This window comes from Helianthus annuus, chromosome 17, assembly GCF_002127325.2.
Source record: "Helianthus annuus cultivar XRQ/B chromosome 17, HanXRQr2.0-SUNRISE, whole genome shotgun sequence".
Classification (NCBI taxonomy): Eukaryota; Viridiplantae; Streptophyta; class Magnoliopsida; order Asterales; family Asteraceae; genus Helianthus; species Helianthus annuus.
In genome coordinates this window covers 48,152,057-48,175,009 of record NC_035449.2, presented here as the reverse complement: position 1 = coordinate 48,175,009, position 22,953 = coordinate 48,152,057, and the positions used below count along the sequence as shown (strand labels likewise).

The 22,953-nt window shown below is 35.9% G+C and overlaps 2 protein-coding genes across 5 annotated transcripts; both read right to left on the bottom strand.

Annotated features, from left to right (window-relative positions):
- Nucleotides 1-206: 206 nt before the first annotated feature.
- LOC110921513 (CRM-domain containing factor CFM9, mitochondrial) lies at nt 207-3,763 on the bottom strand. Of its 3 annotated transcripts, XR_002582437.2 has the most exons (6): nt 3,536-3,763; nt 3,173-3,446; nt 2,332-2,733; nt 579-1,332; nt 401-454; nt 207-366 (listed from the first exon to the last, which is right to left on the bottom strand). XR_002582437.2 is itself a non-coding variant. In XM_022165852.2 (5 exons), the coding sequence occupies exons 1-4, from the start codon at nt 3,607-3,609 to the stop codon at nt 586-588; spliced, it is 1,497 nt and encodes a 498-aa protein (XP_022021544.1). In that variant the 5' UTR covers nt 3,610-3,763; the 3' UTR covers nt 207-454; nt 549-585. The 3 variants fall into 3 exon arrangements, 2 of the variants coding, with proteins under 2 accessions (XP_022021544.1, XP_022021545.1); XM_022165852.2 differs by having other exon boundaries at nt 207-454; nt 549-1,332; XM_022165853.2 differs by having other exon boundaries at nt 210-454.
- Nucleotides 3,764-4,530: 767 nt separating this feature from the next.
- LOC110923216 (SUPPRESSOR OF GAMMA RESPONSE 1) lies at nt 4,531-9,551 on the bottom strand. 2 transcript variants are annotated; one of them, XR_002583851.2, is made up of 7 exons: nt 9,447-9,551; nt 7,564-7,696; nt 7,247-7,424; nt 6,279-6,754; nt 5,710-5,988; nt 5,185-5,504; nt 4,531-4,831 (listed from the first exon to the last, which is right to left on the bottom strand). XR_002583851.2 is itself a non-coding variant. In XM_022167372.2 (6 exons), exons 1-6 carry the CDS (start codon nt 9,452-9,454, stop codon nt 4,778-4,780), a joined length of 1,128 nt encoding a protein of 375 aa, XP_022023064.1. In that variant the 5' UTR covers nt 9,455-9,551; the 3' UTR covers nt 4,531-4,777. The 2 variants fall into 2 exon arrangements, 1 of the variants encoding a protein (XP_022023064.1); XM_022167372.2 differs by lacking the exon at nt 5,185-5,504.
- Between the last annotated feature and the right edge of the window lie 13,402 nt (nt 9,552-22,953).

Genomic DNA, 22,953 nt, shown 5'->3' with positions numbered 1-22,953 from the left:
GGCATGGCACTTTAGGAGTCGAGTAAAAAAGAAAATAGCATGTACATCAGAGATAGTTGTCTAAAATTTAATCACCTAAATATGCAGATATGCCAGCATAACTTTTCAGTTTCAGATGGAAATTGTATATTGAGTAATAATATGTTTTATTACTTGACTATAAACAATACTACATAACTGGTGTTATTTTCCTAAAAGGAAACATACAATGATAATTAGTATAACCAGTTTTTATTATGAAAATATTGTAATACAAGCATGAGAACTCCCTACACAATCTCATGGCAATTAACCAATACAAATCAAAATTTCAGATTCACTCAATAAAAGCAGCAACCATCTCAAGTGCTCCATCCTGCATATTTGACTCAGAATGTTGCCTTCATCACAATTTTTTTTGTTAAATCTTCAGACTGATTCAGTTGTACCGCCTCAAAACAAATAATAAATTCTCCTGCATCAACACTAGAATAGTTAATCCAACAGTGAAAAAACAATCAATATAGAAGGTTATACACAATATAGATACACTTTGGACAACGTCTGACCATTTCGTTTTAGCTTATATGATTCACTACCTCCAAGCTAATCGCTATCCCAATCTTCGTCCGCATTTTTCGTTGTTTTCTCCTTTCTTTCATTTTCATAATTTGTAGCTTTTATTGACGACTTTGATTCATTTTCTTCATCCGATTCAAACATGATATTTTCCAAATCATCCAACACGTCTTCCGACTCAGATTCTTCTTCATCTCTGCTGTTAAATCTCCCACCATTAGCCGCTCTTCCATTCTTACCACTCTTCCATCTTTCCACTTTAGGAACATCATAAGACGGACCTTCATCTGAGTCAACTTCATCGCCGTCATCATCCACCTCATCATTCTCACTACCACCACCCCTCTGTGGGGCCATCCTGCCCATTCCCGGTTTCGTATATCTACCATCATAATCTTCCCGATACAAATACCGAATTCTGTTAACTTCTTCTTTCTCTGCGGCTTCTTCCACTTCCCATTCTTTATCAGCCGCATCTTCTATCTCCGCTATGAACTTATCAAGTTCTTCTTGATCACTGTCTTCGCCAGATTCCGGTTCCTTAATGTTTACAGTAGCGGGCCCGGGCCCACTGTGTTTTTCACCCTGGAAGACATACGGGCTTCCTTCTTTTTTGTCTATCGCGTTAAAGAAAGTCGATGCCACTCTTTGTATGCTCGCCATTGCAACTGGATCATCGGGATTTATGTTCATTCTCCTAAGTTGCTGCTCTATTTTCTTTATGTTAAGTTTTTGAGAATCGAGCGCTTGTTCAAATCTCGCTTTGAATAACGCCTGCATATTAATCATGGTTTGTTATTCATCCATCAAGATCATCACAACTCACAAGACGTGTATTGTTTGAAGTTGTAATAATCAGATAATACAACAAACATTTTTTGACAAATTCGGATTATCCAAGAAATAGATATAAGAGTAAAATGACATTTTCATCCCTGAGGTTTGGCCAGTTTTGTCCAAAGGTTTGTTTTTCCACATCCGGATCCAAAAGGTTTGAAATCTTGCCATTTTCATCCGGCTCTTATATCCAAGAAATAGATATAAGAGTAAAATGACATTTTCATCCCTGAGGTTTGGCCAGTTTTGTCCAAAGGTTTGTTTTTCCACATCCGGATCCAAAAGGTTTGAAATCTTGCCATTTTCATCCGGCTCGTTAACTCCATCCATTTTTCTCCGTTAAGTCAGGGGTATTTTCGTCTTTTTGTTAACTTAGAGGGCAATTTGGTCTTTTTCACTTTATGCACAAGCATTCAAAATACCACTGACCGAATCCGTTAGACCAAATTGCCCAAAATTAACAAGAAAGACGAAAATACCCCCTAACTTAAGGAGAAAAATGGATGGAGTTAACGAGCCGGATGAAAATGGCAAGATTTCAAACCTTTTGGATCCAGATGCGGAAAACAAACCTTTGGACGAAAGTCGCAAAACTGACCAAACCTCAGGAACGAAAATGGCATTTTACTCTAGATAAAATGACCAAAATGACTTCTGTTTTCGCAACTGAAAATATTCTAGACGATTGTGAAATGAAAACTATAATCTCAACTTAGGTTAAAAATAGGGTCAAATATGTAATTTGATTGTGTCTGGTATGAAACTGATCATCAACAACTACTCATTTGACCCGAATAATCAGAAGCATAATCAGTTTATCCATATATAAAAAACAATTATAGCAACTTCAATAATGAGTTCTGGAACACATATCCAGAAACCCTTTAATTCAACTTATACTAAAGGCACAACAGATGAAACGAAATAAAGTCAAACCTTTCTTTTGGTAAGCGTGTTGATTGGTATCAAATTCTTGGGTTGTCTGTAATTTCTACCGCGGAACATGATGATCGTTTTGACGTTATGTATGTTGACTACAATGCCACCACTTAATCTTGCAAGCATGGTTGCCATTTCCTTAATCTTTTCTTTCGGGAAGTTATCACAGCAAACTTGCACGGTTTCATGGAACTTCCAATGCATGTGCATGTTTTGAACCACACCTCCAAACACTCCACGAACACCAACCGGTACGTAATTTCTGTTTCTGAAACCGATCTTTTTTAACGCCTGAATTTGCTCAGGGGTCAATAGCTCAGGATCATGCCTTGGAGGTGGTAACTCCGGCAGCTCGTATTTTTTCAGCTTTTGAAGCAGTAATGCCACTTTCTTCTTAGCCTGCATCAGTCAGAACAATATTTCTCATGAGTTCAATAGTCTGGGATTTTCCTGAGTGTGTAAACGAGGCAACAAGCCAAGCCGCTCATGAGCTACTTGAGATCAACTCGGTAACAGCTCGTATTGAGTTGAGCTTAAACGAGCTCGAGATAAGCTTGTTTCATAAAGAGCCCAAGCCCGAGCTTCACTTATCGAGCTCAAGCTGGCTCGCGAGCCTAACTGAGTTCGGGCTCGGCTAGTCTCGTTTACTGGCGTAGATTTTTCTACAGATTTTCATCTCATTTCAAACTTACAAACCCTAATTCTCATAACACAATACAAAACTCTCAAACAGGCAAAATCAGAACAAACTGAGTGAAGCAAATTCAACAACAGTAAAGCAACTGACACATTGAATACAAGTTATATTGTAATTAACTAAAAGATACATATATCATACTCTTTTAAGATTGTAAATGAGGCGTTCTTCATCAGTCATCAACTTCTTCTGAAGCTTCTTAGCTCGCTGGATCTCCCTTAGTGTTTTCCCAGACTCTTTCTTCATCCGCATCTCCACTTTACTCCTCATACTCCTTCCTTTTGATGTCGAATACATCCGACGCCCATCGAAACAACTCCACAACCAATTATCATCTCTGATCCCAAATTCGGACCGAACAACAGCATAACTCGGTTTCAAATTGGTCGTAACATCTGTTAACAGCTTCACATCCCTGAAACAATACAGAATCAAATCAATTTCAGTTTCAATTAAGAATATGGTTAGGGTTAGTTATATGTATGTATGTATGTATGTACTTACTTGGAGTAATTGGTGATGAAGCGGGATGTGAGGGTTTGAAAGCAGCGCTTTTGAAGGTTCTTTGTTGCGAACATTGGATGAGAGGAAGTGATTGTTGGAGGTTTGAGTTTGTTAGGGTTTAGCTTCCATGGGTGTTTCTGTGTGATTTGATTATGAGGTTTGAGTTTTGATGAATTTGTTATTGGGTTGTGGGTGAAGGGGGACTCTCTGATTTAGGGGTTTTCATCCAGGGTTTTAGCTTGTTGGGAGGATTTTATATTATTTTTCTATAAAATTTAATTTAATTAAAGTATTTGTATAACTATAATATTTACTAATGAGTTTCTAGATAATGGTGTTTTTTGTCGTGAGGTTAAAGTACTGGACTATTGAAAATACTAAAATCGAAATTGTTATAAACAAATACCAAGTACTCTACTTTTGGTGTTTGGTTGGTACCAGTATACCAAACACTATCATTCGGCCAAAATCCATACTTATCACTTAGCATATGTTATGGTGTCACTCACTCAATCACCCTTATACGTATTTTTTATTTTATTTTAATGCTAATGTGAGGCCAACCCACTTGGTAGAGGCTTATGCCTCTTATAGAAGAGGTCTTAAGTTCAATCATGGCTAAAGATGATCAATTTAAAATTATTGGTGTGCTAGAATAGGAGTAAGGGTTGCGTACAAGATCATTAGGGTTGTATGATTGAGATGAAAGATGGTCATATAGGTTGTATGACTTTTTGTCAGTTGTCACATCAATCATATCTTTGTCAATCAAACATATTATGCAAGTTGTATAATTTGACGACCACCACCTCATACGGCCCATATTACCATTTTTCATTCTCACTTTTCCTTGTCATACGATTACACCCCATATAACACGTCAATGATGTCTAGACGGTGTGTCAGTAGTGTTTGTATAGCTCCCACCTATAGCCATAACTTACACACACACATGAACTACTTTGGAGTTTGGAGATGTAATATGTAAATGGAAATAAATAAAAAAACCATTGTACCTAAATGTATTGTCAGACAGGCTTAAACAACACAACACATAAGTTAATTACAAAGACAACCATAGTCCACTGAAAACACGTCACTGATTACCAAATACATGAGTCCCAACTTAGAAACCACAAGATGGTGTTCCATGAACCAATCTTATGGAAGTTGCTAAGGAGTGTGTCTGTCTGGTGTGTGATATCCCAAAGAAACTGTGGTTAAAACTTGAAAACTTCATCCTCATAACCAATCCAACCGCCCACAATTGCTATCTTCACATGGAAAATACAGCTCCTGCATCAACAAATTAATGAAGCAATTGCATCAGCTTTCAAGGATCAAACAAGAACAAATACAAGAATTCCAGTTTTAAATCAGAAAGTACAAGGTCCAAATTTGATGGTAATATAATGTATGGTAGATAATCGGTGCAGTTATTAACTAGGCTTTTAATCAATGTTCGATTGGATCCTCGGCCACTCACGCACCCTCTTATTCTACTACTAAACTACACCTTTTTGTCCACCATAGTGATTGAACCCCTTGGAAAGGCAAAGGCTAAAACCCCCTCTCTTTGAGAGAGGACATTCAATATTCAACTACTTCATATCAAACACACACGAGTTCCAACTATTATAGAAGAATACCATTTTACCCTCACGCCACGAGTTAAGTCGCAGAGGGAACCTCCTCAGTGACTCGCCAACGATCCTTTCTTGTCCTCAGTGACACATTTCTTCTGACCCTAGCCACTTGGCTCGACCAAATCCTCCGCATTATCTCCAAACACCATCCTTGTACCCAACTGGCCAACCTCATGGTTCGACCACATCCCCCCTAATCTCCTGAACATGGCCTCGTGACTCGACCCTCTCCCATCTCATTGGTGCAGTCTCCTTGACCACAGTAACCCTATATATATATCGTCTGCGCAGTCTCATCTTCTTGGCTTTGAGCATTCCGAAACCTATATGGGGGTATGTTTAGTTAAGGGAAATATTTATTTAGTACTAGTATTTATCTATCTTCTCCTTTTGTATTTATCTCTACATAGTTATGATCATTTACCTAGTAATTATCACCTGATTCACCTTATACCCTATAACCAATGATCATCAGTTCATGTTTTTCATGAGAATTTACACAGAATGTGAATGAAAGGCTAAGCTTACCGCAAGGTTGACATAAGGTGGGCTACCCAAGTCCAGATTCTTAAGCTCCATGGTTCCAGGACATACGTCCCTAGCGGCCCCTGCAGCATTGTTGGTACAGAAACTCGAACCCGACAGAGGGTAATAGGCATCCATATTGCCTTCTCCGGAGAATGAGTAATGAAATGCATCCGAATTTATGGCTTTAGAATCATCCCCGCAAACCGGTAAGCTTAGATCATCCTTGAGTTCAGCAGTAGGAAAAGAAACAAGGTATTTCTGTTCATAGCACTCCGATTCCTTACATGGAAAAAAACAACAATCAGTATTTGAAAGAACTATATTTTACATTATTGGTGTAAAATGATTTTGTATTATTTATAATTAAGCAGGTATCTCTTCATATAATAGAGAAAAATACAAGAAAATATATGTTAACAAACTCGTAACCGATAAGTGTTCATAAAACAAGGATGAAATAAAAGTCCTAACTGATAAGTGTTCCTAGAACTAGGAAGAAATAAAACTCCTAATCGCTACTAATTAGATCTAGGTAGAGATTTTACTACTAAAAAGATCCGGATACCAACCTGTGCTGGTGACTGGATAACATAATCACATGTGACATCTTCATATAGGGGAGTCTTTCCTGGCCGTAACGGATCAGAAGCATTGATCATTGGAGTTCTAGGATCCGAATCTTCATCTACAATACAAACAGTAGTGTTCTCATGAGTCCCCTTTTGTGCCTGATAAAATATCTTTGAAACCACGTATTCACCGTCCTTCTCATCTTCGTTTGTTCCTAGATGATATTGATGCATAACCCAGTTCGTTTTACAAGGTTTTGATCCCCCAACAGTGAACCCATAAAGTACCATTATCTTTTTGCATCCGATTTGTACTCCATTTTTAAATATGGCCTTAGTGTTGCCAGTCTTGTGCCAACGGACATCCATTTCTACATTAGATCTATTGCAGACTTTCCTACGCTTTCGTTGGCCTTTGGCGTATGCGTTTGTGGTCTGATAGAAGAAATGAAAACTGCTACCATCTTTTCTTGCGCCTACAAAATCACAAGATCAAATACTTTTCAGTGATTACTTATTTAGTTTGATATTAATTTGTTCATGTAAGGCGAAATCATTTCTCAAGATAAGTAATTATGCTTAACAAACAAATATCTCTAGAGGATTACATGTCGAATTTGACACCTGTCTTCTAATTCTTATTTGCCATGAACCGGCCTAAAAGTACGAAGGAAGGTCATCCAAAACATATCAGTTTCACCCATCATTTAAATTTTAAAGACGTCTAATTTGCCACTAAAACAATAAAATTGGATGGGTGCAACCGTTAGCGCGTTGATATACTTCGGATGACAAATGTTCCCTTTAGCCCTTTTAGTGGCAAATAAGGATCTTGAAAGATGGATTATATATTCACTGGCCAGTTTGATATGTTTTGGATGATAAATTTATCCTATTAACAAATTGGTTTATATAAATGTAGTGTCAAAGAACTTATAACTATAAAAAGGCGCATGAAAACCGCTAACCAGGTAGATTTTCGGGATGTTTGTAACATATTCCTTGCTCAACATCGATTGTAGGAACGAACACGTCGATATATTCATGCGGCCTTTCATTCCCAACTCCACATTTAGCTGCTAAATGATCCAACAATTCAACATCAGTTGGGTCAAATTTCACTCCACTGGGGAGCCCAGGCCAATCCTTCAAAAAGATTACAGTTTTAGTTATATGCTTGAATTGAATAAAGATAATATTTACATGTCAAAAGCATATATGTGACTCATTTGTGTTTTGCTCATGACATCCTTCTACACTAATGAACTTAAAATTGATATCTTACATCACATTTATCTATTCTGCAACTGCATTGTGGACATTCCCAGTTGGCTCCACTGTCCTTGACTTCATCTACTGAAGGAAGACCAGATGTCTTTATTTTCTTTGCTAATGTTCTGCCATCAAAAACCCAAAACCTGCAAGATTTAGATGTCAATCTTGAGTTGGTAATGAAACTAAGTGACTATCAATGAAGATGATTATGATGGATGTGTGTGTGACTGTGTGAGTGAGGATGATTATGATGTGTAAATCATCATACATTAGTAGAATAGCTGCAGACTACTATTTTTAGATTGTTAGATGAACTAGCTCCAGGTCAAAAAGTATTGTTTTGTATATATAAAAAAAGGGGAAATAGCGAAAATAGCCATTGACTGGTCAAAATTTCCAAAATAGCCAACGGAAACGTCTTAAAAAGTCTTTTCACGGAAAAACATGGCGTGGAAACGTCTTAAAAAAGTCTTTTCAACCCAACCAACTGCGTTCCGCCACGTGTCAATTTTTTTTAAAAGGCTTAAGACGTTTCAGCATTTTTTGTAGAGGCTTGAAACGTTACAGCCTTATTTATTATTTTTTTTTCAATATTTGTATATTTTTAGTATTTTTAATATTTAAAACAAACATAAATTTATCTACAATTAATAATTTAAATACTAAAAATATACAAATCAGATTGATGAAATTTATTTTTTAAATACTAAAACATAAAGTGCATTTAAATATTAAAATATAAAGTGCATTTAAATCTGATTTCATGAAATTTAAATATTAGTATTTAAAACAAACATAAATTTTCAACATTTGTATATACTAAAAATATATTTTTAGTATTTTTAATATTTTTAATTAATATTTAAAAATAAATTTCATTTAATATTTAAAATAAACATAAATTTATGTTTGTTTTAAATATTAAAAATACTCAAAATATACATATGTTGAAAAAAAAAATTAATAAATAAGGCTAAAACATCTCAAGCCTCTACAAAAAATGCTGAAACGTCTTAAGCCTTTACAAAAAAAAATTGACACATGGCGGAACGCAGTTGGTTGGGTTGAAAAGACTTTTTTAAGACGTTTCCACGCCATGTTTTTTCCGTGAAAAGGCTTTTTAAGACGTTTCTGTTGGCTATTTTGAAAATTTTGACCGGTCAATGGCTATTTTCGCTATTTCCCCTGTAAAAAAACAAGAATGGGTTAACATGAGTAGACCCAAAATCACTAGTTACCTACTTTCTTCTTCTTCATCACATGATCAAACTCCAAAAAAAGACATCTTTCCATTTCCATTAATCAATACTAACAACTATTTCTTTTTCTTGAAAATGATTAAAAAACTGAAACTTCTGGCAAATTTCTAGTCATTTTCATGGGAAAATGTTTGGAAATCTCCATGATAATTAAACAAGTGGTGCAATAGAATAAAAAACATAAATGCAATTTAATTTCCATTTTAATTAACACTGAACAATTTACTGTAGGGACTCAACAAGCAAAGTGAAGTAAAATAACTACACAATGTCACAAATAAAACACTTTCAAATCCAGAAATCATACATAGAATATGATAAAATCTTCAAGGAAAAAATATTGAGAACTTGAGATAATGACCGAATAAACTAAAAAGAATGAGTCGACAAGCAGAAGTTTGACAAAAATATTGCTGGATAGAGTAGCATCAAAACTGGTAGATTGATGATCACAACTTCACACACACACACTCATATAAATATACACACACACACACACACATATACCAACTTGAAGCCCTAAAATCATGATAACTCCAGATAACATAAACTCATCAAGATCTACTGCATGAATCATGATCAAATTCAGTATAAAAACAATAACGAAAAGATGATTTAATGAAGAAGAACTAACTTCGCCATGAATGATCATTCAAGAACTGATAGCTTCTCCATGTTTCTCCACCTGAGTAAGTTAACCAGTGAGAGAGAGTGTGTGTGTGTGTGAACACTGAGTCTAAATAAAGAAAAATATATATACACACAAGATGAAGCCGTGTTCCCAAAAAAACAGGTATGTTAACCGAGCCTGAGGTTCGGTAACTGTCTGAGAATCCAAAGTCGTTGTATAATCTCGGTCGAGCCTAGATCCGAAGCTAAGTGTTTGGAACACATAAACTGAAGTTTGCTTTGGGTGGGACAGAGATAAAAACTAATAATAAGCTGGAGATGTGGAGCCTCTGTGTATGGCTTGCTCCGCAAGGAACTTACAAATGAACCGGTATGTTAAAATTAACCCTTTATCTTGACTAAAATGACACTTTTAGTACTAATATTTAACTGGGAAAATCAAAAAGCGTATGGGTCTCTCTCTATATCTCTATAAAAATCCTGACTAGCATTCAACCAATTGTTAGTCGGAGATTTATCGAGTAATTTTCCTCTAACCAACCAATTAATTGCTAAACGATCAACAGTGGCCCCATACAGTCCTAATCGGCCAAAAAATTGGCTGTTCCGGACAGATTATGACCATTTTCTGGTCAAACCTTCTAAATTTCGATGTCTGAAATGCACAAACTTCTTTTGCTAAAACAATTAGTCAGTGAGGGACTAAAACTTCTTTTGCTAAAGAGAAAAATGCCCGGATAGTCCCTGTGGTTTCGTCTTTTTTCAACTATAGTCCACAACTTTCTAAAATTACCTGAATAGTCCCCAAGTTTTCATTTTTTGTTCTCGGATAGTCCCTGAGTCTAACTTCAATTTGTTTTCTCTGTTAAGAGGGTGCGAAATGACAAAAATACCCTTTCCTTAAAAGGCCAAACCACAGGGACTATCCGGGCATCTTCTTCATTTTTATTTATAAAACCCCACCACCACACTTCAACTTCAACCTCCACCCACCATCACCCTCCTCCACCCTCCACCGTCACCGCCACAGTAAACCGAACCTTAACCGGTGTCGATTGAACCGAACCTGAATCTGAAGTGAACCGTACCTTGGACTGAGTATACCCGAACTTAACATGATTACTTCTCCTCTTCTCACTTCTCCTCTTTCTTTACAAATGCCCAGGGTTCCTTCTCTCTCTCTATTCCGACGATTCAAATTCAAATTTCACAAACCCTGCAAACCTTAATCTTCTTGCAGACGCCACCATAAAATCTTCTTTTGTTCATCGATTACTTCATCAAAAGGTTTGTTCTTCTTTTTTTTAGTTGAAATAGTTTCATGATTTCCTCTTATTTATACTAATCCTTTGTGTTTTGTGTCTTTTCATGTAACCATTGCTAAGGTTATGATATAGAGTACAACATCTGTTGATTATTGATCTGTGAATATGTTCACCGCTTATTCTTTTTGAAATTAGGGTTTCGTTTGCTTGAGATTTGAATCTTCCGATTTTTTGGTTAATTTTTATTGATATGTGGTTTTCCATAATCATGGTATGTGTTTTTGTTTTTGATTTTTACTAAAGTTTTGTTATCTGAGTTGTGACTAAATGATGATTGTCAATGATCTGTTGCAGATGATAATGATGATGATTGTTCTACTGTTGTTTCCAGTATCATTGTTCCAACATCGTTTAAAGTATGTGTTTTTTGCTACTCCGATTTTCAAATTTTGAGTTTTTAATTATGAAGTGATATACTCTAATTCTCGCTTTATATTTCAGTCTAATGACAGTTGTTTGAAGTTCATACAATATGTTGCGGGTTATTATAGGTTTGTATTCAAAGAAGTATAAAGTTTAATTAAACATAAAGAAAGATTATTAAAGTTACAGTTAAAATAATTTTTTCTTATGAGTAAATGATGATTATAATTGACTTGTGCAGAAGATGATGATGACTTGTCCAAGAAAGGATCTGCTACTGTTGTAAGATAAGATTTTATCTTACTAGAGTAATGGTCTTTCCTGCCTTTTTGTATTAAAAGAAGCATAAAGTTTGGTTTAAAGCAGCTCTTTATAAACAAAGTTAAGGATTAAGTATATGAGGACAGGGCTACTCTTCAGCAGCTGAAGAAGTGTTTTCATGTACTGCGTCTTCGTCTGTTCACTAGAGATCAGCTTTCTATAAATCCTGATGTTTATGCATTGAGTCCTTCCATGGAGTTCATGGCGATTGTTGGAGATATAAATTGATTGACTTTATGTAACTAGGGTTTGATTAACCAAAGGAAAACGACTGTTTAGTATCAGCAGTGGTTCGGCATCTACAACGGATTCAAATTTAGTATTTAATTATCAGTGGTTCTTATGTAACTTTAGTATTTAATGTAGTACAACAGTTGTTTGATCTGTATTATAAATACAACAGTTGTTTGATCTTTATACTACTAAATAAAAATGTAGTACACTTGGATGTTAAATAAGTTCCTCATTATGATTATTTGGATATAATGTTTTTTAAATTCGTTTTTTTTTTTTTTTTTTTTTTTTTTTGCAAATGGATGTTTATGGACAAACTTCTCTTTAAGGTCAAACATTTGTTTAACCTCAAATATGTTTTTATGTTAAAACATCTGTTTAAGGTGAAATATCTGTTTAACTCCAAACAACTGATATTGAAGGTCAAATATCTGTTAAGGTCAAAGATATTTTTCATTAATCCTTAAAAGTCTCTTGGAACCACTGTTTTGGTTCAAACATCTGATTGTTAAATGTTATCCACTGCTGAGAGACAACCTCTTCTTCATTCTTTATATTGACCACTGACTGTCCAAACATCAGTGTTTCAATAACTGTTAGCAATCTACTGATATTTAAAAATTAAAGTTAATATAAAAAATCCAAATAACTGTTGATGAGATTATGTTCCATATAAAATTAGTAATTAATGGTAATTTTTTGAGCTTTGGACATCTTAAATATGGAAAATGGGAATTTCAAATTGACAGATATTTTTTCTTAATTAAAGTTAAAATAAAAATTAGAAATGTCATGATGACAATGGCTTTCAAATTAAATCAGTAATTACTGACAATATCGTTAACTTTTCAAATTCAAAATATGCAAAATGGTAATTTAAATCACTGTTGGTTATCCACTGATAGTTAAAAAATTGTCACTGCTCACATTTTTATTCTTCATATCCACTGATATTGACCATCATTGCTTTTACTAAAAAATATCCACTGCTCACATTTTTATAATTGATGCGGTTAATTAATTATAGAATGAAATTATCAATGAAAACTAAAATTGCAATAAAATTACCGTTTAACCTAATCGTTACATTCCAATGAGATAAGAGTTCCTCCAATATTGTTTTGGTGATAAAAATTAAAGTTAACATAAAATATCAAAATAACTATTGATTAAATTTTGGATATAATGTTTTTGAAATTCGTTTTTTTTTTTTTTTTTTTTTTTTTTTTTTTTTTTTTTTTTTGCAAATAGATGTTTATGGGTAAACTTCTCTTTAAGGTCAAACATTTGTTTAACCTCAAATATGTTTTTATGTTCAAACATCTGTTTAAGGTCAAATATCTGTTTAACTCCAAACAACTGATATTTAAGGTCAAATATCTGTTTAAGGTCAAAGATATTTAAAAAAGTAAAAAATGATAGTTTTCATTAATCCTTAAAAGTCTGTTGGAACCACTGTTTTGGTTCAAACATCTGATTGTTAAATGTTATCCACTGCTGAGAGACAACCTCTTCTTCATTCTTTATGTTGACCACTGACTGCCAAAACATCAGTGTTTCAATCACTGTTAGCTATCTACTGATATTTAAAATTAAAGTTAACATAAAAAATCCAAATAACTGTTGATGAAATTATGTTCCATATAAAATTAAAAGTTAATGGTAATTTTTTGAGCTTTGGACATCTTAAATATGGAAAATGGAAATTTCAAATTGACAGATATTTTTTCTTAATTAAAGTTAAAATAAAAATTAGAAATGTCATGATGACAATGGCTTTCAAATCAAATCAGTAATTATTGACAATATCGTTAACTTTTCAAATTCAAAATATGTAAAATGGTAATTTAAATCACTGTTGGCAATACACTAATAGTTAAAAAATTGTCACTGCTCACATTTTTAATGTTGATATCCACTGATATTTACCATCATTGGTTTTCCTAAAAAACATCCACTGCTCACATTTTTATAATTGATGCGGTTAATTAATTATAGAATGAAATTATCTAATGAAGAATTACAATGAAATTACCGTTTAACCTAATCGTTACATTCCAATGAGATAAGAGTTCCTCCAATATTGTTTTCTTGATAAAAGTTAAAGTTAACATAAAAAATAAAAATAACAGTCAATTACATTTTGTTGCATATCAAATCAGTAATTAATGTTAATTTCTTGAGCTTTGGACATTGAAAATATGCAAACTGGGAATTTGAAATTCGCGGTGTTTACTTTTAATAAAAGTTAAAATAAAAATTAGAAATGTCATGATGACAATTGCTTTCAAATCAAATCAGTAATTACTGACAATATCCATAACTTTTAAAATTCAAAATATTCAAAATAGTAATTTAAAATTCAGGGGTATTCTCAAATAATACTTTCTAGCATATTTTAGATGCAAAATATGCAAAATGGTAATTTAAAATTGACATTCTCTCTCTCTCTCTCTCTCTCTTTTTCCTACAAGCGCAACATAGATTCATAAGATTAAAATTTATTCATTTATTCATGACCTTGAAAGTCCAATTATTACATAAATAACATACTGAACCAATAAACTTTTAAATCTAACAATAACCGTGAGAATTAAGAAATGACAGCTTCAACTCCATCGATTGCTGAACTTCTTGATGAATGTCCTTCAGCATCGCCATGAACTCAACGTCTCTATTAACGCACTCTATATTGCTGACAACACAAAGGTCACGAACTGCAGTTGAAGGCATTCGCATAAGATTTCTGGAAACCTGCTCTCTCGTGAACAGGCCAACTTGCAATCCATCAAAACATCTCTTCAGCTCTTGAAGAGTAGTCCTATCATACACCTCTTCCTCTATATGCTTGACAAAACGCTGCTTTAAATCATCTGATTTTACAGTAGTGAATGACGCCATATCAACAATAAACTATATTAGTCCACTTTTTTGAAAGTATGAATCTTGTTAGGAAATTGTGATGAAAAACAGGTGAAGTGGTCATGAGTTTATATACTTAATCAATCTAAACGTGTAGATTTAATATAAACCGATTAATGTATATTTCAAAACAACAGTCTTTTAATGCAAAATCCTTTCCAAACCCCAATTTTTATGGAAAAATTTTAAAATTAAATATCAAGAAACCCAAGGGACAAATTTTCGAAGTTCAAAGAACAAAAGCATATTATCATAATTACCATTAGACCTGGCAAACGGGTCGGGTCGGGTCGGGTCGGGTTGGGTCATGGGACAAAACGGGTTCGGGTCAGAACGGGTTCAGGTCAAAACGGGTCAATTAAAAAAGGGGTTGTTTTGGTTCGGGTCGGAACGGGTTCGGGTCAGAACGGGTTCGGGTTGAAACGGGTCCGGGTCAGAACGGGTTTCGGGTCGGGTCGAGCCAGTTTTGTTAAAAAATGCTTTTTTTTTTAAAAAAAAGAGAGATTGTACATCAAGGGGCAATTTTGTCGGGTTGAAATTGATCCGGGTCGGTTCGGGTTGATTAAAGAGCTTAGTTAGTGTAAGTGTTAGGTGATTTAAATTGAAGTGTGGGGGATTGTTACTAAAATTGAGATGGAAATGTTTGGAGTTTGATGGTAGTTATCATCATGATGTCAACAACAGGATATCAGCCACAAACTTTATTTACAAAAACAATCTGTACATCTACTTCGAACAAATTCAAACACTGCAATTGCTATTCAAGCTGTAACACACTAACATCACAGAGAATAATCTGTTTAGTGCCGTAAAAAGAACCAAACACAGCAGTAATCTTATCCGCAACTTGCCGCAAATCTGGAACAAAACGCAGCAGATTATCAACTGATAATCTGCTTATTGTGACGATTAAAACACGGTTGCCAAGACAGAGAAACGACAGAAACGGCCGGAACTTTGAGCTGCGAGCGATGTTGTGAAGACAGAGAGATGGGCGTTGAATATACCGAGAGATGTATGTTGTGCTTGTACTGGTCGAAACGGTACAGGTCGAAACGGTTCGCGTCGAAACGGTTCACGTCGAAACGGTTCGCGTCAAAATGGTTCGATTCGAAAGGCTACGGGTCGAAACGGTACGAAACTTGTCCCGACCCTAAACCCGTTTCGTGTCGTAACCCGTCTCGTGCGGATACTTGTGCCGGCTCGAAACCCATTCCGATCCGAAACATGCCCCGTTTCTTTAAGACACTAACCCACATCGACCCATTTCTTTAATGTTGTCGACCCGCTTTGACCCGAAAATAACAAGATGGAATTTCAAGTGACCCATTTGACCCATTTAGTTAAAATATCTTACCCAAACCAACCCATATAATTTTAAAAGCAACCCAAATTGACCCATTTGGAAGGCTTTGGGTCAAGATTCCCCCTCTAATTACCATTAACCTATTCATTTACCATGTACACGCGTTTTTAAACTCTATAAAAGATCGATAATTACTTTTCATTCAAAATATCAACAAACTGTGTTACTAATCATTGTCTGTGAAAGATTTTCCACATCAGAAAATTCAACAAAAATCTACATGGCAAACTTCAGCTTCTACCACTGGTCAGACACTAGCGATGTTAAAACCCAATTCTCGATGTGGTCACTTAAAGAAAAAAGAACAGACGAAGAACTAAACATGAAAGTCGACATAATCAATGACACTAATTACAAGAAAACCTGGAACAGCATAGCATTGCTTGATGAAGTCCTCCGCTCTCCTCCATCAGATTTCCAGAAAAATGCAGAAGAGTTTGTTACCCAACTTCTAAAACAGGATCAGATAATCTGCAACATGCTAACTGATCTGAAAAACAAAAGAGAGCATGAAATGATATGGAGAAAGGCCAGAGTTTACGAAATCCTAACAAGTGTTAACTCTAGCGTGTAATAGTTTATAAATATTTCATTAAATTTTATTTTTCTATGTAATACTTTATTTTAATAATCTCAGTGTGAATAAAAATTCTCAACATGATTCAAACGTCTCCTCTCAACTGTTGTATCATGTTGAGAGTTTCACGATTTTCATTCAAAGTTTTATGATACTTCAGTGTTTATTCGTTCATAGTGTTTAATCTATCATGGGTTTCCAAACCTCTGTTGACCAAACGTCAAACATCTGTTCATTAAAAGTTAAATTGAGGTTCACCAATAGTCAAATACATCTTGACCTTAAACAGATGTTTGGTTTAAGACCATTTGTTTAAGGCTAAACATCTATTTATGGCCAAATATCTGTTTATTGCAAATATCTGTTTAAGGTTAAACATTTATTTAACTCCAAATATCAGTGTTTCAATTACTATTGGCTATCCACTGTTAGATAAAAACAACTACTGCTCACATTTTGTTAGTTGACATCCACTGAATAAAAATGAAGTACACTTGGATTATTATTAAGCTCCTCATTTTGATTGTTTGGGTATAGTATTCTTGAAATTGGTCTTTTCTTGCAAACAGTTGTTTATGGGCCAACTTCTTTTTAATGTCAAACATTTGTTTAAGCGCAAACATGTGATTGTTAAATGTTATCCACTGCTGAAGGCCAGCCTCTGTTTCTTCGTTCTTCATGTTGACCACTGACTGACCAAACATCTGTGTTACATTTTGTTGGGTATCCACTGATAGTTAAAAAATAGTCACTGCTCCCCTTTTTATTGTTGACATGCACTGAAATTTACAATCATTGGTTTTTTCATCAGCGGTTGACACGTGGTCACTTTTTAGCCTTCAGATCTTTGTAACCGCTGCCACATCAGCACTTTCTTTTTCCCTAAATAAAAGCCTGATCAATACCCTCAAACAGTGTTTTACCCTGTCGAATTGAATTCTAAAAATTCTCTTCTCAAAGCAGTTTCCAGCCTTCCATTTCGAACCATTCTTCGTCTTCTTCATCAAAATGACGAAATCTAAATCAAAGTCAAAATCATCATCATCTTCCAAAGAGGTCGCTCAAACGGCAGCTGAACCCATTGAAATCCCTTACAAATCCCGTCACAATTACTTGGGTCTACTCACAAAACCCACCATAAACCACACCTTTGATTCCATCATCGACACCATATCTGCATCAAAGTACAAAACTTTGCTTACAGCAGATTCTCCCATTTTCCAACAAACTCAAAGAGAGTTCTGGAAAAATGCTACCCTTGAAAAACAAGGAGATATCGTCATAGCCATCAATTCTTCTATACAGGGAAAAGCAATTCAGATTACTCCACAATCAATCTCAGAAGTCTTTAAACTTGATGATCAGAAAGGTAAAACTTCTTTTTCTAAAACCGAGTTGAAAACTGATTTCTTGAAAAGGGGGTATGCAGAACAACCAAAAAGGGATACCTTAGAAAAGGGTTTCTTCCCTTCTGCAGCTAGGTTTTTATTCCACACACTTTTGATGTGTGTTTCAAATAAAAAAACTGCTTTTAACGAAATACCATTGAAGATCCAATGTCTGGGTTATGCTATTTTAAATAATGAAAATTATAACTATTCCCAAGAGATCTTTAATGACTTAGTAAAGAATGTTGATACCAAATCATTTTTACTCTTTCCAAGGTTTCTAAACTACTATTTCAAAGAAAAATTTGGAAAAGAAAATGAAAATTTACTCAAACAAGGTGCATTTTTTAAAATAAGTGGTTTGACAACTGAAACATTTTCTAGAATGATGGCACCTATAAAAACAAAAGCAGAGGTGCCTGAGTAAAATTTAGCAGCTACCACTGCTCCTCAGGCATCTACTGTTGAGCCCACTGCTCCAGGTGATCATAGCAGCACAACCACTGCTTTGAAACCCACACCTGCCATTACCAAAAGGACCAAAAAGAAAATATCCAGAAACCCCTCCATACCCAAAACAAAGGCAACTCTGGAAGATGAGATCCCAGAGCAACTGCCAGTGACAACACAAATGTCACCAAAAACCACTCCTGCTACTTCCTCACAGCAGATGGTAGAAAGATCTCCACCTTTACCTCAAACTCCCCCTACATCCTCACAAAAGGATCAGGTTGTAAACACAGGGACTCCACATTATAAAGCTCTGGATCCACTCGGATTCATCTTCCACAGTCCTTATCCCAAGGACATGTCTCTTTCAACACCCTTATCCTCACCCCTGACATTACCCCAATCCATGATACCTCTATTGCATGCAGTTGATATAGCTCAGACACAAACCAGTTCCTCTCAATCACCTATCACTAAGAGCATACTCCTACAAGTGACTGGGTCTGATGATTATACCTCTGCTATCCCAGCAGCAAATGAGGAGGTTACACCCCTTGAGTTACAAGTAAGTCAAGTAACTCTTGGTGGTAGTTCAAGTGGAGCAGCAACTACAAGTGATGGATCAACAGGTCTACATTTGGACAGTTGTTTCATTAGTAAGACTCCCTTGAAGGCAATTTCTTCTATAGCACCTCTGGTAACCACCAGTGAGTTTGTTTTAACCACTGGTACCATCGAAAGGTTATCAAGTGCTGAAGAAAAAGAAGTCCCCAGTACCAAGAACAAGGGGCATCAACGGATGATTTCTGGGCTTCATGTCCTAAGTCACACATTGGTACAACCACTGCTGGTGGGGAAACAGATGATTCCATTAAATTGGATGATGATTCAAAATATCAGGAATTAACGGGCAGAGTTGAAAAACTTGAAACAGCAGTTGCTGAAATAAAGGATATGGTGCAACAGCTGTTAAAAGCTCAAAAAGCACAATCCACTGCTGTTCCAGCTCAAGCACCTGCACAACCTGCACTTGCTGCAAATGAGCTATGGAGTGTATTCCAACCCCTGCTCCAAAAACAAAAACAAGCGGCTGATCACCAGCATGCAATACATGTATAAATGCTGACAAACATGGTGGAGTCTAGGTTCAAAGATACTCAAGCAGACATCAAGGCTATAAAGGTCAGCATCCAAAACACCACTAGCAAAGCTCCTTCCACTCTACTATTCTTTGATAACCCCCCTGCAGATAATGCCAAAAAGGGGGAGATACTGAAGCAGTTGAAGAAGAAGGGAATAGAACATGGCCTGTGTGTTGAACCTGAGCAAGTAAAACAGACATATAAACCACCTCCCAAAGGCTCCAAACCTCAAACCACAAAAAAATCAAACTTCCATTCAAACTGTTGATATATCAGTAGTTTCAAAAACTGCTAACCAAACAGCTGCCATCTCTTCAACACACACCACTACAACACACACTACAACCACTGCCCTACCAGAACCTAAAACTACAACACCATCCACCAAATTACCACCTGCTCAAAAGCATAAGACATCTACTGACACATCAGTAGTTGTAATGACAACAGAGGTTGAAACACCAGTTGTTTCAACAGCTGTTTGCCAGTCATCCACCACTGCTCTCATCAATGTTACATCACCACCATCACCTCCTGTGAAAAAGCAGAAGACATCAGATGTTACAACATCTGTTGTAACGGCAACAGTAGTTGAAACACCAGTTGTTTCAACAACTGTTAGTCAGCCACCATTCACCACTACCCTCACTTCACTTCAAACCATCTTCACCCCACTCAACAAATCACCCAAAAGCACTCATTCAGTGAATAAAATTTACTCCAGAAAAAGAAAAATAACTCAGGCAGATGAAGATAAACATGATCCTAATGCTGCAAAATATCCACTGGAACTGGAAGCTATAAAAAATGAGATGAGACAATTCTACACCAAGGATGATCCTTCAACAAGAAGATTCCCTTCTCTCATCGGCTTCATAGTCCCAGAAGATATGGATGAATATCTCAAGCTCAAAGCAAGACAGGCTAAAATAAGAGCAAAAGTTGAATGTGAAGGTCAAGTGACGAAGCCATCTTTGAAAAATTGGAATTCTTGCTCACTAAGGTCAAGCAGATGGAAGACTATGCACAAGATCTAAACAAAGAAAAGACAGATCAACGAAATAAAATGAGAAAAGAATATCTTGCATATATCATGAAAGAAAAGTTCTATCCTGCTGAAGAAAACAATTTGAAGAATGGCCAATAGTTGCTTTAAAGCATGAGGCAAACAGGATTGAAAGAATTAAAAACGATCCAAAAAAGAAGAAGACAGCTCCAAATTGGAACAAATTCAAAAAGCTCATTGCTGACCTTACATCTGAGTATAAAAGAAAGAAGCAAGAGCTGGTGGATGCTAAGGTGGATATTGCTGAAGCCATAGCAAAATGGACAAAGCAGTATACCGACGAGGCTTATGAAAGGCTTAAGAAAAGAAGGATAACAGTCTCAGACACTTCTAAGAAGCCTGACTACAAAAAGCTAGAACAGCAGATTGATGCTCTTAAAACACGGATTACATCAACAGATAACCCTATCATTGTTGAAAACAAAGAAAAAGGAAAACTGCTGATCAGTGAAGAAGGAAAAGAAAAGGAAGCTGAGTATTTCACATAAGCCATCAAGAAAATGGATCTAAAAGAAGACAAATCAGCAAAGCTTCAAGACCTTGCCAAAAAGGTATTAACCAAACCTGCATCACCAAACACTTCAGACATGACAGACATTGAACTAGATCAAAAGAAGAGGCAAGAGCAGATTGAAAGAGAGACTGCAGAAGATATAGCTCCATCAAATAATGTCATCGAAATGGCCTTCAAACAAATGTCTGAAAGTTTACAACTTTTCACAAGACCAACTTCTTTAAACTCATCAGAAAATAAATCTCTCCCAAGAAACCCATTGGGTTCAAAAGTACTAAAGTGGATGTCTGATCAAAAGACCCACGTATTGACCTTGGTCAGATCCAATGGGGAAGTGAAGTACATATCAAGGAAAGAAGCACTAGGTCTTGGTGTTGAAGATTTGGAGGATCTCCTTGAACTTTCACTGTGCAGGGATGAGGATGACTCAAGTTCCAAAGACTTTGAAGAAGAATTTAAAAGACAAGCTAGGGAACTTCTGATGAGAAATAAAAATCCAGAATAATGAAGGGTTTTGGCATTATCTGTTCCAGGGGTAGATTGTTGGGATTGAACCCTACCAGAGGAACAGATAATGAAAGCCAAAACTGGTGGCTTTCTATCCACTGTCCGTATACAACTGTTGCTACCCTTTAAACTGCTGACAAAGCCCTGAAGAAGTAAACACTGCTGGTTCTATCTACTGATGACAAAGCACTGATGGAAGAGGATAGCAGTACTTTAGTATATTACTTGTTTTATGTAGAATCAGTGGTTAATAATAGCAGTATTTGTATAGGAACAATTGTTACAGGTTGTTAGGCTGTTAGACGTCGCTTTCATGGTGACGTCAGCTGAGATGCCTCAGTTGTTTGGATTGTCTATAAATGGAACAGTACCCTGTACTGTTACATTTGATCGTCTTGAGTGAGTTCTTCTCCTCAATTCAATCCTTTCATCTTGTGCAACCAACCATGGAGTAACAGGCTGAGGGGGAGTTTAGTTGTAAGCATGCTTGTAATCTTTTGCTTTGATTTGTAATCTTTCAACTTAATGAAAAGCAAATGTTTATCAAAACTATCTTCCTCTTTGATTGTGTTTACAAAGTTTGTTGTTCATTTCCGCTGCACTTAAACTCTGTTCATTTCTATGTGATTTGTTCAAATTATACAAACAAACACAATCACGAAACCCTTCGATCCTAACAAGGTTAGCTAACGGACTAACTACCGGTGTTTGTGTTAGTGTGTTGCGTGTTCCGCAGCATCGCGCGGGTTCCTTACTATAATAATATGGTAACTATCCATTAATCAGGATCACATGTGGAGTTACATTTTGTGAATTTATTGTTTGTTGAACATTTTTTTCCTGTAAGTTACTGATCGTTCATTTGTTTAAAAGTATATTAATAACTTTCTGCATCCTGGGAAGCAATCCCGGTGATGCGAAAACATTGATGTTGAATCCAATGAGATGCTTGATGTAATGAGGTCGTATTAATAAGAAACAACAATTGATATAACTAAGTTTCCCGAGCCCGGGAAGCAATCCCGGGTAAAAACCTAGTATTACATATATATACTACATGTAAATACTTGTCCCGAATTCATCTTCTAATATTGTTATACATGACGTTGACTAGACGTCTGCTCATCACCTTGCCCACTTATCCCCCCTCCCCCAACTCACTTGAGCCTGTTGTGGTAATTTCACCAATAGCGCCCCAAAACACCCTTACACATGCTCAATCGCGTTAGTGATCACGCTGAAGCCTCCGCTCACACCACCCGCTGAAGCCCAGAGTCTGGACGTTGTGGTGTGCGTGACCAGGGTGGCACTCCACCTGGCTGGCGCCCCCCCGCTG

Excerpts from the sequence above, each read along its gene's own strand:
- LOC110921513 (XM_022165852.2), bottom strand. The coding sequence starts at position 3,609 with ATGTTCGCAACAAAGAACCTTCAAAAGCGCTGCTTTCAAACCCTCACA. Across the intron at positions 2,734-3,172 it reads TCATTTACAATCTTAAAAGA|GCTAAGAAGAAAGTGGCATT; the intron begins GTATGATATATG and ends TGACTGATGCAG. Across the intron at positions 1,333-2,331 it reads ACACGCTTACCAAAAGAAAG|GCGTTATTCAAAGCGAGATT; the intron begins GTTTGACTTTAT and ends ATTAATATGCAG.
- LOC110923216 (XM_022167372.2), bottom strand. Across the intron at positions 6,755-7,246 it reads ACATCCCGAAAATCTACCTG|GCGCAAGAAAAGATGGTAGC; the intron begins GTTAGCGGTTTT and ends GTGATTTTGTAG. Across the intron at positions 5,989-6,278 it reads TTATCCAGTCACCAGCACAG|GAATCGGAGTGCTATGAACA; the intron begins GTTGGTATCCGG and ends TTTCCATGTAAG.